We start from the raw sequence: 17,729 nt of genomic DNA on the forward strand, positions 1-17,729 counted from the left end.
ACAACACAGACTTGCTATATGATATTTTATCTCTAGAGAGCTTAACCTTTTTCTATCTGATCTAAGTTCTATTTATACATTGAACTAAGATCGTGGCTTGCATCACCACTAATGATGGTTGTGGATGTCGTGGAGGTCATGGCCTAAGATCGTGGATGTAGCGTAGGTCATGGCCTACGATCGTGGCCTGAGTTGACACCACGTGGTAGTGGGTGTGTTGGAAGTTGTGGAAATCCTGTATGGGTCCACTAACTCCTTGTTCGGTCGAATACTGAGACCGAACTGCTTTGGTTGCCGATCTGAGAGTAGAGCTTGATGCCGACCTGAGAGCAGAGCTTGATTGGTTGGCTTTTACCGAGCTGTAGGCTGAGGCCGTATTCGACCGAACTGCTTTGGTTGCCGATCTGAGAGTAGAGCTTGATGCCGACCTGAGAGCAGAGCTTGATTGGTTGGCTTTTACCGAGCTGTAGGCTGAGGCCGAACTCTTTGGTAATGCCGAACTCATACTCTTCCTTGGGCTTTGGGCTGATGGGCCGTCATGGCTGTTGGGCTTGTTTAGTACGCACCCCATCAAAAAACATTCTATAATAAAATAAAGATGACCCCAAAAAGAAGTTGCATCAAGTATTTAGGAATGAAATCGGTGCCTATATTTATATTCACCTCAGTTGAATTCCAAGAAAACAAACGTGAAATAGAATGTTTATTGAAAATCCCGTGACATGCGCGCCAACGAAAATACAAAACAAAAACCCATTTCTCGAAAAAAAAAACACACATACTTTTTTCTCACACAACAAATTAGCCTCCAAAAATCTTCAACAGTCTGTGCTACCAAATGTACCAAAAAAGACACACCTCCCCACCTTTTCCCACTCATATACTTCCAACAATTTCCAACTCTTCATCTCCATTTCCTCCTCGGCATTACGCTAAATACACCATGTGAATTGTGAACCCCCCTCTACATATATCATGAACAATCAACACATGATTTTGAAATAGGCAGCTTTTTTCTCCACTTCTTTTGTTTTCTTTCCCCCGCTCCCAAAAACACATTCACAAACACACAATGCCCTTCTCCTCTTCCAATCACCGACAACCCCTCATCATTCTTGAAGCCTTGTTTTTAGTGCTGCTTCCAGTTTTGATACTGCCACTCCCTTCTGCTGCATCGGAGCTCTCAAACACAACAACCAGAAACAGAGCATTGCTTCCTGCAACCTCTTCCAAGGAAAATGGGTCCCGGATCCCTCCTACCCGCTCTACCAGTCCTCGGGCTGCCCGTTTATCGACCCGGAATTCGACTGCATCAAATACGGCCGACCCGATAAGCAGTTCCTCAAATTCTCCTGGCAGCACGACTCCTGCAACCCTCCCAGGTTCACACACATACCCGTGTTTGTGTCTGTGTGTTTCAAGAACACATTTTTAATCCTTTTTTAAACTTTTTTCAGGTTTGATGGGTTGGATTTTCTCAAGAGATGGAGTGGGAAGAAGATTATGTTTGTGGGTGATTCACTGAGTTTGATCAATGGCAGTCTTTGGCTTGTATGATTTATGCAGCTGCTCCGAATTCCAAATACAACTACGTGAGACAGGGCACACTTTCTTCTGTGACATCTCATCTTTTTTTAGTTAAGTGTAATGATTTTTTGCTATTCTGTTTTTCAAGATAAGATTTTTAATGTTTTTTTCTCATGTTTGGCCATGATTAGTGAGGTTGAGCATAATCTGTTAAAGCTGGAAACTTTGTCATCATTAGGAAGTTAGGAGAATCTGATGCTCAAGATTTGGAGAATTTTTTTTTAAAAAAAACAGGAAATCTTCAACTGAATAAACTAGATGTGTAGGAGAAATTAAAATGGATAGTCTGTCAAAGGGGCCACAGTGGCCTAATCTCCAACTCTGTAACAATAAATATTTCTCCTTTGCCAGCCTAAGCTCAACACCATTTAATACAACCTTTTGGTTTATTGAGTTCATTACTGGCCGCCATTGAAGAATATTCAAAAAAGCAGAATGTGCAAGTTGGTATTTGTACTTGTAGATTTGGACAGGTTTAACTGTTCTTGGTTGATGTTTTCAGGATTATGGAGTTACGATACTGCTGTACCGATCACCGTACCTGGTGGACATAACGAGGGATAATATCGGGAGGGTGCTGAAGCTGGATTCAATTCAGCAAGGGAATGCGTGGAGAGGGATGGACATGCTAGTGTTCGACACATGGCATTGGTGGACTCACAAAGGCGAAGATCAAGCGTATGTAATTTAATTGCACTCATGTATGATTAAGTTTTGTGAATGAGCTCGTACGGAAGTGTGATGTATGGCTGTGGTTGCAGATGGGACTACATACAAGATGGCTCCACCGTGTCCAAGGACATGAACCGCCTGGTGGCCTTTTACAAAGGGTTGACAACGTGGGGACGCTGGGTTGATCTCAACGTCGATCCCACCAAGACGAGAGTGTTCTTCCAAGGGATCTCTCCCACTCACTATCAGTAAGTTATTACTCAGACAGTGCATGGTCTGTCTCAGGGTACTCGAAATTAAATTGGGCCGGATTTGTTTTGGCAGAGGTAGACTGGAAGGCGGCATCCAAGAACTGTAACGGCGAGCAGCAGCCTCTGGAGGGGTCGACGTATCCAGGTAGCACGCCAGCGGAGGTGGAGGTTGTTAACAGAGTGCTGAGCAGGATGCAGAAACCCGTGTATTTGCTGGACATTACGTTTCTGTCTCAGCTGAGGAAGGATGCTCATCCGTCTGCTTATAGTGGCGATCATGCAGGGGTCGATTGCAGCCATTGGTGCCTCCCTGGGTTGCCGGATACGTGGAACCAGCTGCTGTATGCAGCTCTTGTTATGTGAGCTTGTCTGTCTATAATTAGTTGCATTTTTCCTCTGCTTTAGGGTGACTGAGAAACAACCAACTGTGAATTTGTCATTAGTTTGACTGAAGCAATAAGTGGGAAATACAATATTCAAAGTGTAAAAATATTCACTGATTGCATGAATAGGAAATGGTTTTTAATTTCTTTTGATGTTGATATGGTGGAAAAAACATAGTAGTAGCATATAACTGAATGTGATGTTCCATCAAAGCAACCATCAACCGTTTTATTACAGCGAAAACTGATTGAAATCAGACAGCACAACAACTAAAAACAGAGTATCTGCTGTCAATCTAAATACAATGAAGACAAGGTGGTACTAAAATGGAGCCCCCTTATGATGCCTGAGACTTGCAGCCAACTTGTCTGTGCAGCAGCACCACTTCTCTTCAGGTAAGAAATTGACAATATCCTGTTACACGTGAGCTATAAGATGTAGCACGAACTGAATTAGCATAGCAGCAAATTAAAACTACTATTACTTTGAGCTTGATTGATTAGTACATCTGCAATCAGACAGGGTAATGATTTTCTTCAAAAAAGATATCGCGACTTGTAGACCAACACGAGATAACTGATTCAGAATTGGTTCGTGTAGAACTTCTTTATCAGTGTATTTGAACGAAAGGAGAAACAAACCTTGTATACATCAACTTAATTAGTAGCCAACATAGACAGCCGCATTGACAATGTAGCAGTTGTCATTCTTATCTCCCATTTCCTCAACTTCCACGCCACTTGAGCATATGAGCCCACCATCCACAACTTCAACATTCGTTATCGCTCCACTGTTAAGTAGAAATGATCAAAACACGAGTGCAGAAACATGTGGATAAGTCGAAAAGGTGCAGTTACTTACTAAGGAAAAACTGACTTGACCTTATTGATATCCAACAAATGCTGGAGAGGTCGAGGGACTCCCAACTTAATCTGCAGTTTCATCTCAGCAAATGAAACACCGGGTATAGAGCCTGACCACCACGCGCAAGAACAACCAAAACAGTTATAAAGAATGAAAAGAAATGCATTTCCCAACTGCTTGTTAGCAAATACAGCTAAGATAGTGACAGTTTCAAAGTGATACATCATACACACATTCAATCTTATAGTTTATGTGAACAAAGGCCATAAACAAGCTACAAATAGAGTTCAAATATCCCATTTGAAAACTAACTAGTAATAGAGTTCCATATGCCTATAACAAGTTATAGAGTTCAAACACCCCATTTGAAAATCAATGAATGGAGAAGGTTCACAAAAATATCAATGATTCCATGTGCCTACAACAAGCTACAAAAAAGTTCAAACATCCCATTTGAAATTGAAAATCAATTAGTTCACAAAATATTAATTATTCCATATGCCTAATCCAGGGTTCAACTCAGAACTCATCACAAGAAAGCTGACAAAGGGGATCAATCCAATTCAAAATCAACAGAAAACAATAGGAAGAAAGAAAATAACTTTAGCAACATTGACCTCTTCTGAAAGCAGGAATTGAATTGGAGGAAATGGCATCCCTACAAGCCCGCATTGCCGCTGATGTAATATCCTGTCTGTTTTTCATTCAAAAAATCTAAAATCAGAAAATCCGTGCATAATCACAAAATCAAGAGAGGGGGAGAGGCACCCGTGCTGATCGTAGCCGACGCCCATTTCAACAAAGAGGAGCTTGATGGAAGAATCGGGGACAGAAGTAGACGCTTCGACTGAACTCTGCTGACTCGCCATGGAAGAAGCAGCAGCTGCCAATTTCAGAGGCCGTGAAATAGTAATCGGTTTATTATGCGAAAAAGAGGGAGCTGCGAAATTGAAGGAAGCTAGACTTGATGGGGAAAACGGAATTGGGGGCTTCACAGTGATTCCTCCACCAATCAAAAGAGACGTCATAGCCTTTTGCTATGAAATTGAAAACGATGAGCTCCGCTGTAATTATTGGGCTCAAAGCTTGAAATCTCCGCCAAATAATTAACAAGTTTGCGTTTGGGCCTTAAAATCCAAATGGGCCTCATATTATCGAGAATGGAAAATACCAAAATGCTTGGCTCTCAAACAATTTCACCTATTATAAGATTATATATTGGCTCCCTAATACCTTTATTATCTAACACTTTATTAAATTTTGAGTGTAATTTCTTGTCTTTGTCTTTATTTACATTAATTAAAATATTGCCAATGATCAGTTGAAGACGCTTTTCCTATGACAAACGGAGTAGATCAAAATTCAATGATCTAGTTGCAGAATGTGTAATTGTGAACTTTTGGATGTGAATGAATGCATTGTATCTTTGAAGAAAATATTATTTCAGTAATACCAATTGAATTTATTAAAGTACATCAATAATTTTATATTCCTACTTCATTAGCATTGTTTGTCCTTCTACATCATTTGACAAAGTTATCTAGCTTAAATTTTCATAAAATACATAAAACTGTTTATTTATGTAAAAGGGAACTTGAACACTTCTTGATAGAAAGATTCATATTCAGATTTAGACATTTAGGATTGGATTAAATGTATTAATGTAGTACAGTACTCTAATTTTCTGGGTTTAGATGTTATATGCTAGTATTAATTACTACTTTATAATAGCAAAAGACACATTAAATGAAAGTACAAATAACACTAAATATACCTTTCATCAAAAGAAAGAGACTATTAACTAATTTTGAGTATATCAAGAGACACAATAATTGGAAGTGTAAATGACAATAAATATAAATCTTTCTTTTTCGGTCCTTGCACAGTTGCACGTGAGCGTCCCAGCCACCTTGGGGCGATTCAGATCAAGCCTTGTGCACCCCGTGCCCGAAGCACATTTTTGACAACAATGCTCGGAAGGTTAAATATGTCTTGCGCTGAACAACGAACAAACTCTTAGGTCCTTCTTGATATGATGGAATAAAATGAAAGTAGGAATGAAATGGCTATTTCTTTGTATTTGTTTTGCATTTTCGCTTCATTTTATCTCTCATTCCATCATACCAAGTACTCCTACTAAATGAATAGAATGGAAGCAGGAATCACGTTCCATTTTATCATACCAAGAAGGGTATAAAATCTAAAACAATAAAATCTCTACCAGAAAGAAAAAAAGAAAATGAAAACTTAACAGGCAATTTCATTGATTTTATCTTCATCCTAAATTCAATTCAAATCATTGTTATATTTTGAATAGTTGAAGCTTATACATCAATAAGCTTGTACAAAATCAATGCAGTTCAAGCCGCCAATCATATTCACATTCTTTCCCTATCTTCAAACCCTATTTTACAGCAAAAAAAATAGCAGCTATCATCTTCTGCAGCAGAGTTTGTTACACCCTACAGATAAACAGCAGGCGCACAAGACCTCGAAACATACTTGTGCTGCTGCTGCTGCTGCGTTTGGCACTGCACGTTACACAGACGAGCTTTATCCCTCAGCTCCTCAAAAGCCTTCATCGTTTCCACATCAAAACCACCCGCAAACTAAGAAACAAAATCAGAATCAGAACTGACCCCTTTGCCAAATATGATGATGTTCGAAAGAAGCATATCACTCACCTGATGAACTCGGAAAGCAAACTTGACACCTTGAACTATGAGCTCTTCTTCTTCGGGGCTGCCACCAACCATTTCAAGCTCCCCCGACACTCTCTTCATGTACTTGACTGCTAGTTTCACGGACGCCAGCTTGATCTGCACACAATTGTCAGCCCTATGAGGTAAACAATAATACTACCAAGGAAGCTTCTCCCATTAAAGTTTCATTAAACAAAACAATGATACATTAGAAACAGGCAAGAAAGTGCACAAAGTTAAAATAGATTTTAGGGATTAGGTTAAGGTCAACTTAAAGAATATAAAATAATCCCAAATCAAAAGAGACAAAATTGAGGCATCTTAAATATATAAGAGGCTTGCACATGCTCAGCAACTCTCGTGCAGTAGTTGGACATATAACAAAATGTGGCATCCTTTGCCACCTACCAAAACTTTAATTTTTGTAAGGCATGCTTCCCCATAAGTTTCCAGTTGTATAAATGACCTCGAGGGACCACGGAATGAACTTCCTACACCAAATTACCAAATAATAAATTGCTCATTTAACTACTGATATGCATCTCTTTCATTTGATTACTGCTCATTTAGTTTACGAGGTTTACCGGTAGATTCTACTTATAGGACGAACGCTGAAGTTTCAGAAAACTTTGCAGTTAACATATGTTAAATCTCGCAATCAGAGACATGTGAAGTGCATGCAATATGTCCGCAGTTAAAGAGAGTTATTGCTAATCCTTAATTGACACAGACCAGTACCTAGGCTCCACCTAAATGGATGAACTTGGACCGTACCAGCAAGTTAATTATTTGAGGGGATGAATACGGATAAGCTAACGAAGGTTATGTCAATTCTTTCCATATATGTAAATAGGCTATAATTCAATATATGCATAATTTTAATAGAAAAATCTGATTTGTCTGAATGTTTTTATAATTCTTGGAGTTGACCTCGACAAACTCAGTATATTAATACAGTTGTTTATGAAAATGAGAAATCCTGTCTAAATTGTGGATTTAGAGAAGATCTTCTCCACCATAACAATTCAAAGTAGTAATTAAGTAATATCTCCGCTTCAAGAAAAAGTAACATAAAAGCCTTTACTCTATACTCATCAACTGTCAAAAAAGATCAAAACTTGTGATGAGATTTTACCAGACTAACATAACCGGTATCGAGCATCCAGTTAACAGGAATGTGGAAGCCTTTGTATCTCTCCTTCACTGACTCTCTCAATCTCGACAAATTATACACAGCATGTTCCAATCTGCAACAAAATAACGCAGCATATTAATTTATTGCTACTAGAAAATTCAGGTAACTAATTTAGGTAGAGTTCACACTTCTCAAACAAAGAGTGTATTTTTTTGAGAGCATGAGTGCAAGGTTGCCTAGGATCGTCGCGAAAGGAGGAGACTTCTGACTCCAGCTTCTTCAGATCAGAGTAACCGAAAGCAGCTTCTCTCAATGCATCTGCTCTCTTTTCAGGCCAATCAAAGTGTTTCAACACTGCCCTCTCATCCACCTTTGCAAAAACCGATTAGAAAATCATTACCAACCACAAAGTAGCTACCTTTATAAGAAACTCAGGGATATTATACCAGGTAAGACAGCTCATCATCAAGCCATTTGACAAAAGACACAACATCTTCAATGTCAGTGAATGCAGCAGCCTCAACTTCTTTAATCAAGAACCTTATAAAATCCCCTTGAGTCTCTATGTCAGTCTTAATCTGTGATTAAGGGGGCAGTAACAAATTAGTTAAAGACAAGCATATGAAAGTGGCTACGATTACACACACATTTACATGCTTTTCCATTTTTGTTGTAAAACCAACCAAAAAAGTGCAATTGGAATTGATCACAATCAATACATGGGATGAATTCTCATTTTTGCCCACGTGTTTGGTTCAGTTTTACCAATTTTGATCTGGAATATAAACAGTGTCTTATCCTGTAAAGCAGCTGGCAAAGTTCCAAGAAAAAGCGCCCCATGAAAGAGAGACCGGTCAATCTCAGTGACAGAGTGGCGATGGCGGTAAAAAAACCTAAACAGTAAACAGTAAAACACCCACACCCTGACCAAATTAGTCAAACACTACAGAGAACTTACGGCGAGTAAATGTGCGGAACGGTTCTCGATTTCACCAATCATGTCCTTCGCCGCAGCTCCCGCGCCGCCGCCGGTGGAATCCTTCCGGAAAATTGAGTCCCTCCGCATTAGTGAGTGGTAAAACTCAGCCACTTCAGGAACTCTCCTGACCTTCGCCGGCGCCGGCTTCAACCCACATTTTGGGGGAGGCGGAGGAGGAGGTGGTGGGGCTGCGGATAGGGATTTCTCTGGCCGTGACGGAGGCAGTGGTGGTGGCGGGGGAGGAGGTGGAATCTCCGATAACGCGCGGTGCGCTGAATCGGATAAGGAACCGTAAGAAGGCAACGAGACGGATTGTAAACACCTGGGAGAAGATGAATGAAATGGCCGCGGAGGCGGCTTAGGCACGCGCGGGGCACGGGATCTTATCCCCGGAAACCCATCGGAAGTTTCTGGAATTTCATCGGAAATTCCAGTTGCCGCAGTGAAGACTTCATCTTTCCTCGCTTCAGCTTCGTTTTTGCTACTAATTTGAGTCGGGCATTTTCTCAAACACTTGGGGGGTATATTAAATTTACGATCGCTGACCTTCGCTGTCGCCGCCGATGGAGACGACGCATCCACGTACTCACTTTCTCTCTCGGAAACGGCTATCTTGATGTCAGCTAGCTCAGCCTGCATGTGCTTGATTTTCTCCTCGTACACCCGATTCTGCTTCGACAGCTCCATGTGCAGAAACTCATTCTCGCTCCGGAGCTTCTCGTTTTCGGATTCCAGGCATTCGATCTTCCTTCTGGAGCGTCCGATTTCGGAATTTTTGTTGGAGATGACGCTCTCCAACACGGGAACGATGGACACGGACTCTCTAATTTGGGTCTTCAAGCGCGACTCGCTCTCCCGCAATTCCTCGACGAGGCGGAGGAGTTCGGCGGCATCGGGAGGGCGGGGCTGGACCTGAGCCGACGCGCGCGGGAAGTAGCGCGAGAAAGGGGCGGCGGAGGCCTTCTGCGGTGGCTTGGCGGTGGTCGACCACGGCGGTTTGGCGGCGGCGGGCCTTTGCTTAGCTGGAGCCGCTGCTGGTTTCTGCAGCCCCATTACAGATTTCACTTTCCCAGCAGCCATTGCTGCCTTAAATTCTGCTGTATTGAAATGAGGGAGAAGGAAGATTCTTCAGGAGTCAATTTGTCTTATAAATTGAAGAGATAATGAAAACGAATGCAATGCAGTATAGAAAACTTAGAGTAGGAGGTTTTAGCGATTAAATTATTTAAATTTGTGAATTGTGAGGGGTTTCGCTACCTAAGATACTGTTTCCAGTAAATTTTTATTTAATGCTTTTGTTTTTAGTAATTTTGGAAATCAAGCTCAGTTACTATAACCAACTTAAGATTCCAAGTGTGGAGAAACATTATCATCAACTAATAATAGTCAGTGTCATGTAAATATGACTCTTTCTCATCCTCTCTGGAGTATTCTTTATATAGGTATGAATTCAATGCTAAAAAAATACTGATATCAGTGATATTATACAGGAATAATTGTCAATTAGTAATAAATTTGTGTTGTTTATTGGTCAATTTTATGGGATTTCAAATTTAAATTTAAAATCAAAATACTTATAATATTTTATGCATCCTAATCCGAGTGAGATCGAAATTGAGGTAACGAATTTATGATTATGGTAGAAAATTTTTAATCCCATAAAATTCCAACATAATTTTTAATTGAGCAATTCAAATGGAGTTTGACTCAAAATTTGATGGGCTGGTCATTCACATAACATTTATGAAATTAACTTGGGGACTATGCTTACACATGGAAGTCATACAAAAATTAGTAAAAATGTTACTTCATCCGTCTTAGGAGTATTTTTTAATGTCATGGATTTTAATGGGAATCGATAGGTAAGAAAGAAATAGAGATAAAAGAAAAAATAATTAAAAATTATTAATAGTGTCAATCTTATTTGATAAAAAAAATTGTAAAATATAAATAGTCTAATTTTTGAAACGAATTAAAATATTAGCAAAAATAGTCTATTTTTATGCAACGAATAAGTATTTAATTGATTCCCATCTCATTTTAACATTGAAAGAGCCGCATTGTTGGCGTGGAGACAAGAAACTCATACACATATATATACATACACTTGTATCAATGGAAAATTACAAATATTTTGAGTTATGGAGTACTTCTTAATTTATACTTTTACTTATTTATTATTATGAGTTAAAGATTACTTAGTGTTAGGCGAGGGATATAGTTTTTGCAAATTTCATGGCTGATATAGCATTTTCAGAAAAAGGGCCCTCAACAAAAACGAATATGACTATTAACCACCCTTTCTTCTTCATTTTCACATTTTTATTGCCTTCTTTGTCACTTGTACAATATAGGGTTATGATGTATAAAAATTTTATTTTATTAATTAGAAATCAATCAGGCTATAGATCTCGACTAAAATATTGTCATCGAAATTTATTTTGCTTTACAGTGGAAAGATCTTTCTTCAATCATTTATATTATAAAGTACAGTATGTAATAAAAAAACATATGATCCACTTCTTATGAACATGTATATTTTGATAAAACTAATGTAGAAATATAAAAATTAAGAGTCAATGAATAAGTGGTGAAATTGATGTCTGAACCCCTTATTTATATTGCCCTTTTCATAGGAAACTCTTCTTCTATTATTTGCTAAGTTCGGTTATCAATCATTAAAGGGACATCTTAATTCTATTGTTAAAAAATAAAATAATATTTATACCATGGGCAATACATCTAAGACTAATATGGAATATAAATTATATTCGGTCAGATTCATATATGACTAAGGTTCAATTCAATCAATCTTAGTTGTTGATTGTATTATTTTCATATTACATTATACAATTAATCCTCATTAATAACTGGTTACTTATTTCAACGAAAACCAGTAACAACTCAAGAGGTATCTTAATGAGGTTACATTACACACCATCCTTCCATAACTAGCTAATTAATAGTCTTGTTTTTAATAATCATGAGTTAGTTCGCAAAAAATAGTCATCTTCTAATTTATTTGTAAGTTTTTCTCTATAATAAAGTGAATCACGTTTCCAATTTCAACCGATTTTGTATTATTAGAATTCGGAATATCTACTACGAAGACTATTGGCAATATATAAAAAGAGTGATGCTAAATGGCCATAATGTGGCCGGCCATAAAGAGTTAATTTAGTCCATTTACATGTATAAAAAATTAGAATTACCGATATAAACTTATATGTGTGTGAATGGACTTGTGAGTTAATACTTATCTTTGAATTTCATTACGTAAAACACATTAATATCACGAATTACTGTATACGTTGAGCAACAATCAAGAAATGACAATAGTAATAAGTTGAGCAAAAACTACGAAAGAACAACACTAACATGTTGAGCAACATATAATGAAGATGATATAAAAGTAAAATCAAGTAGTATTAAACCAAAAATTTGAAAAAAAAATCAATTTTTTTTGTTATTTAATTAATTTATGGCTGGCCATAATGTGGCCGCATAGCATTATCATATAAAAAAGAGTATTTTTCTCGTGGTATATTGATACGACCCTACGTCGTATCCCGTTTCTCCGGCGTCCTAGCGAAGGATCGGCGGTAGCAAAGAACCGGCTGTGCGCGGGAATTCCTCTCCGTCGGGCAGCGCGAGATCTTAGTGAAAGAGAATTTCTCAACACGTTGTTGGACACGTAACGATTTTATTGATTTTCTGAATAAATGCAAATAATAACCATCTATCCCTATTTATAATACTCAAATACTATACCCTAACTTATTGACCAAGATAACAAATATATGGAAGGATTTGGTGAATCAAAAGATATAACTAAATAATAGCTTCGTATCAACTCCCCCACGGTTAAAATCCACCTTGTCCTCAAGGTGGGAACCACAAACCAACGACGAGAGTTGAAAGCAAAAGCTTTAGCGAGGCGTCTCCTCCGGGATCAAACACATATCGAACAGTTGAATGTCCTCCTTTATCACCTCCAAGAACACTCAGCGCAGTCTTCTCAGTATCTTTCTTTGCACTTTTCTTAGAGGAACTTTTCCCGACAACCATATACGTCTCAGGTTCATCTTCATCATCATCCGTACCTTCATCCGAGTGATGCTCTTCCTGTTCACTTTCTGCTTCACCAACTACGCTGTCATCATCATGATCATCTTCAAGTTGTGAAGATTTACTTTTATCATCATCACTGTCTTGCTCTTCTTCCATAGAAGGCTTTGACTTCTTCCCAGCTGTAGAATCCAGCTTTTGTTTCTTTTTTGATTGTCCAGCAGTCGCATTAGAAGAACTGGGACCTTTGCTTGTTGATCCCCTACTCTTCCGCTTCTTCTCCTTGTCAGCAAGCAAGCTATCTATTGTAGCATGTGGAGATTCCAAGAAGTCCACCAACACTGTTGTAAGTTCTTCCTTCTTTGTAGAGGTTTTGTTCACAGTGATGTTAAGAACATCACATAAATCCAGCAACTTTCCTCTAACACATTTTTCCAATTTCTCCTTGACTTTTGTCCTCTGCTTTTCCTCATTCTCAACCCATACAAAACCAGAAAAGAGGCCTATATTTTTCTTAAGGGTGTGAACCTTAGATTTCTTCCCAACAAGAACAGTGTGGAGAAGCTGTAGGGTCTCATCAGTTTTCCTCTTAGGCAACTTGAATGCCACAGTTGGGATGTCCTTAAGCTGTGTGCCTTTACCCTTTTCAATTGACAGAGTCTTGGTAGCCGAGGCCCTGGGACTCTCCCCCACGACGAATCTCTCCACCGTTTTCCTCTCCCTTGTTGGCCTCTCACTCCTCGGCGATTCCAACTCCATAGCCTCACCTTTTTTATCATTTCTCGATCCCTTCTTCAAATTTTCCCTCTTATTCTCACTCTCTTCCTCCTCCATTTTCTCTCCTTCATCACTTCCATCTTCGCCAATCTTCTCATCATATACCCCGACGAGCCTTTGCAGCGGCATATCGTCGGTCTTCTCGATCTCTTCTATGGCCTCGTCGTTTGGAACATCAAGATTAGAGCCCCCATTGTGAGCGGCATCGTTGGGAACTTTCTCATCGTAAGTGGCCACGCCCTCATCTCCCTCCTCAGCGTAACACAATAAACATTGTTTGCACACATGACCCACCACCCATTTAGCTGGGCAGTAATAACACAGACCCAACCGAGCTCGTTCCGCCTTTTCTGCCTGCGAAACCCGGACCCTCGGTGGTCTTGCCTGATCAACCGCACGTCCCGGACCTCCCTGGGTCTGAATCGGCGTCGGTACATGTTGCGATGCCTGTTGCACTGGAGCACTCCCCACCTGACCTCTACCCTCTCTGTTCTGCCAGGGGCGATGAGAAGTCGTCGACGACGGTGGCTGGCGGGTACGATCTACATGAGTATCCGCCAGCTCCAGTGCGTGTGCCCTAGCCACCGCTAAGGACAACGGTCTATGCAACTGTAGCCTCTCCTTCATAACTGGTTTAAGGCCTTGACGATCAAAACGATCACGCACATCCTCCAAGAAATCCTGCCACGTCAAGAAATCGTTATTTGCAAAATAGTTGAATACCCAATCCGCCACTGGTTGATCAAGTAACATGACCGCGTAGTGCAATCGTTGGGCATCGGGCAACATCAAATGATTGAAGTAACATTGGACCCTCAAGATCCAATTTGATGCATTTGTCCCATCGAAACGCGGGGCATCCATGTGCACCCTTTTGGGTTGATCATAACCCGACATGTTGGCCTGGAAACGCTGTGGGGGATCCCAACACGTTGATGGCCTTTCCTGCGACTGGTCGAAGCCTCCCGCACGGGTACGGGCCTGCATATACCCTGGCGGGTCCCAGCATAAATCTAGTTGGCCCCTGCCTCCGCGGCGACCCCGACCCGGCTGCTGGCCGTCTCGCAGCCCCCCGTCAAGGTACCATGAATTATACCCTCTGTCACCATACCGTGTATACCTGAAACCATCATCCCCCCAATCCTCTCTGGCCTCGAAACACGAGGGCGGTTCTGCCTCGCGCGCCACCGGCGGCTCCAGATACTGGAAACGTCGATCGGTCTCGTCCCTCCACGCATCAAATCTGTCGAGACGATCCAATAAGCGATCCAACTTACCACTCACAGAGTCGTCGTGATTTATCTCCTCCGATTGACGAACTTCCAAATCCCCATCATCTAACTGCGGTCGATGAGGGACCCCAAAATTGCGACGATCAACGAGCTGTTGACGACGCTGCCCCCCACTCGTGAATGAGTCTGGGCGTGAAGAGCCACAGCTGGCTCTGCTGTTGTAGTTAACACGTCTCATGAGCACACAAGATGAAAGCACCAGATGATACGACCCTACGTCGTATCCCGTTTCTCCGGCGTCCTAGCGAAGGATCGGCGGTAGCAAAGAACCGGCTGTGCGCGGGAATTCCTCTCCGTCGGGCAGCGCGAGATCTTAGTGAAAGAGAATTTCTCAACACGTTGTTGGACACGTAACGATTTTATTGATTTTCTGAATGAATGCAAATAATAACCATCTATCCCTATTTATAATACTCAAATACTATACCCTAACTTATTGACCAAGATAACAAATATATGGAAGGATTTGGTGAATCAAAAGATATAACTAAATAATAGCTTCGTATCATATATGCTCATTTTCGTGACTTTCCGAAAAGTAAATTTTTGGACATGCTTTACTTTCTCAAAGCCAAAAAAAATTGTCACGCAAAACTTCATAACCTCGTTTATAACCACATTATATACAAGGAAATAAAAATTTGTTTCGAGAAGTGATGGGGTACGGACTAAACAAGCCCATCAGCCCAAAGCCCAAGGAAGAGTATCAGTTCGGCATTACCAAAGAGTTCGGCCCCAGCCTACAGCTCGGTAAAAGCCGACCAATCAAGCTCCACCCTCAGATCGGCAAAAGCTGCTCGGCAATAGTTCAGCAGTTCGGTCTCAGTATTCGACCGAACTGGAAGATAGTCAACTCATGCAGGATCACATGCAGGATAGTGGACCAAGCACAGAGATAGTGGACTCATGCAGGATCTCATGCAGGATAGTGGACCCATGCAGGATCTCCATGACCTCCACGACATTCACAACCATCATTAGTGGTGATGCAAGCCACGATCTTAGTTCAATGTATAAATAGAACTCAGACCAGATAAAGAAGGGTTAAGCTCTCTAGAGATAAAATATCAAATAGCAAGTCTGTATTGTAAGCTGTAGAAAACAGATCAAGCAATACAACTCTGCCCTCTTTTCTTCCCGTGGACGTAGATTTACCTCAGTAAATCGAACCACGTAAATCTCTGTGTCGTGATCTGTATTTTCCTGCATTCATCACCATCAAAAATTCGCCAAACCATCACTGGCGCCGTCTGTGGGAAACAGAGAACCAAATTTGTGATAAAGCGAATTTTTGACCCTTTTTCCACCCAAAAAAAAAAAATGCATACCAGATCACATACTACCCGTAATACCGTTCGTGAAAACCATGAGGAAGCTAGTCCAGCCCGCAGGTCCGGAAAACAGCCTCGGGAGACATCTACTTCCAGTTTTCACGATGAAGGAACAAGCCGCTCAAAAGGTCCACACACCGAGTCTTCCCAGCAGCCTGATTTGAATGAGGCTGTCAAGCTGTTCTTGGCTGAGAAGCAGGATGAGTTCTTAGCCTTCCTGCAAAAGAGCCAAGAACCGAAGACGAAAACGGTGGATTCTCCTTCCTCATCCAGACATGAAAGTCACTACCGCAGTAGTGCCATGTCTTCCAGGAAGAAGAATCCTCAACCCCGACATGTTCCTGTTCCTCCTCGGTACCGGAATCACAGGAGATCTCCATCTCCTCCACACCGAAGAGATGTCGGGTTCGCCATGTACGGAGCATTGAAGACTCCGTTCTCGGACGATATCACCCGAACTCCCCTTCCACAGAACTACCGAACTCCGTCGATGACTTATGACGGGTTGGTGGATCCTCATGACTTCCTGGGACGCTATCAGTATAATATGGCGAACCAGGGTCTCAATGAGGTCCATATGTGCAAGCTGTTCCCCGAGCTGCTTATCGGGAACGCGAGAAGGTGGTTCGATAGCCTCCCCCAAGGCAGCATTAGATCTTACCGAGATCTAATGGATGCTTTCCACAGGAGGTTCTTTCAGAAAGCGGAAGCCCGGATCACTTCGGCTCAGCTGCTTTCTATACGTCAAGGTCGCGACGAAAAGATCAGCGACTTCATGACGAGATTCCACAAGGAATGCCTACAAGTAGATGATCTCAACGATCTACTTGTCATTTCGGCATTCCAAAATGGAATCCTGCCCGGAGCTCTCTACAGAAAGCTCGTGGAATGCAGTCCGCAAACAGCTCAAGAGATGTGGGACATTGCGGACCAGTTCTCCCGTGCCGATGAGGCAGACCGTCGCAAACGGTCTTTAGACAGCTCATCCCGAGGAGACAGGAGGAAGCCCGATCATAGCGATCAGGGACAAACTCGCCGAACTCCTTTTGGCGATCAGGGACATCCTCGCCGAACTCCTTTTGAAAGGATTCAAAGGACTCCGGTGCAAGACCGATTGGGGCCACGTCTCAATCCTGAGAAGCCGCCCGCTCAGTTCGTACCATTGAACAAGTCAAGAGCAGAAATTTTCGAACTGCATTCCGATATGTTCGAAAAACCAAAGCGGATGACGAAATCGGCCGCGCGTCGACCTCAGGATCAATATTGCTCCTTCCATCAAGACCACGGTCACGATACCGAGGAGTGCCGACATTTGGCTGCAGGTATTGATGCTCTTGTGAAAGCAGGGACATTAAAAAAATACCAAAGCAAGCAGCCGAAAAAGAACAAAAAGCAGAGAGGTGCGAACTGCGCTCCTCAGGATCCGAAAAGGCAACAGGATCCCGAAGACGATGACGAGCAGCAATATGATGGAGTAATCCTGACTATTGATGCTCTCCCTGCCGGGAAGACTAAATCGTCCCTGAAGTCAGAGCGCAGAGGCTTCAATCGAGAGGAGCCAACACATAAAAGGCTGAAGCAGGACGAAGTGATTACATTTTCAGATGCAGATCCCGTCCCGGCCATCTCTCCTCATCAAGACGCTATTGTCATCCAAGCCGGAGTGGCAAACAAACTGATCCACAGA

The 17,729-nt window shown here is 41.5% G+C and overlaps 2 protein-coding genes and 1 pseudogene across 2 annotated transcripts; 1 reads left to right on the forward strand and 2 right to left on the reverse strand.

Moving 5' to 3' along the window:
• The first annotated feature begins 787 nt into the window (after nucleotides 1–787).
• LOC121753917 lies at nucleotides 788–3,040 on the forward strand (annotated as a pseudogene).
• Nucleotides 3,041–3,081: 41 nt separating this feature from the next.
• LOC121753916 lies at nucleotides 3,082–4,816 on the reverse strand. The gene is made up of 5 exons (XM_042149210.1): nucleotides 4,527–4,816; nucleotides 4,376–4,452; nucleotides 3,756–3,867; nucleotides 3,536–3,684; nucleotides 3,082–3,308 (listed from the first exon to the last, which is right to left on the reverse strand). The coding sequence occupies exons 1-4, from the start codon at nucleotides 4,784–4,786 to the stop codon at nucleotides 3,555–3,557; spliced, it is 579 nt and encodes a 192-aa protein (XP_042005144.1). The 5' UTR covers nucleotides 4,787–4,816; the 3' UTR covers nucleotides 3,082–3,308; nucleotides 3,536–3,554.
• A 1,182-nt stretch (nucleotides 4,817–5,998) lies between these two features.
• On the reverse strand, nucleotides 5,999–9,832 carry LOC121754184 (protein CHUP1, chloroplastic-like). Its single transcript, XM_042149541.1, has 6 exons — nucleotides 8,554–9,832; nucleotides 8,042–8,173; nucleotides 7,784–7,965; nucleotides 7,596–7,707; nucleotides 6,443–6,577; nucleotides 5,999–6,367 (listed from the first exon to the last, which is right to left on the reverse strand). The coding sequence occupies exons 1-6, from the start codon at nucleotides 9,652–9,654 to the stop codon at nucleotides 6,221–6,223; spliced, it is 1,809 nt and encodes a 602-aa protein (XP_042005475.1). The 5' UTR covers nucleotides 9,655–9,832; the 3' UTR covers nucleotides 5,999–6,220.
• Between the last annotated feature and the right edge of the window lie 7,897 nt (nucleotides 9,833–17,729).

The sequence above is a fragment of the Salvia splendens genome, chromosome 11, assembly GCF_004379255.2.
Source record: "Salvia splendens isolate huo1 chromosome 11, SspV2, whole genome shotgun sequence".
Classification (NCBI taxonomy): domain Eukaryota; kingdom Viridiplantae; phylum Streptophyta; class Magnoliopsida; order Lamiales; family Lamiaceae; genus Salvia; species Salvia splendens.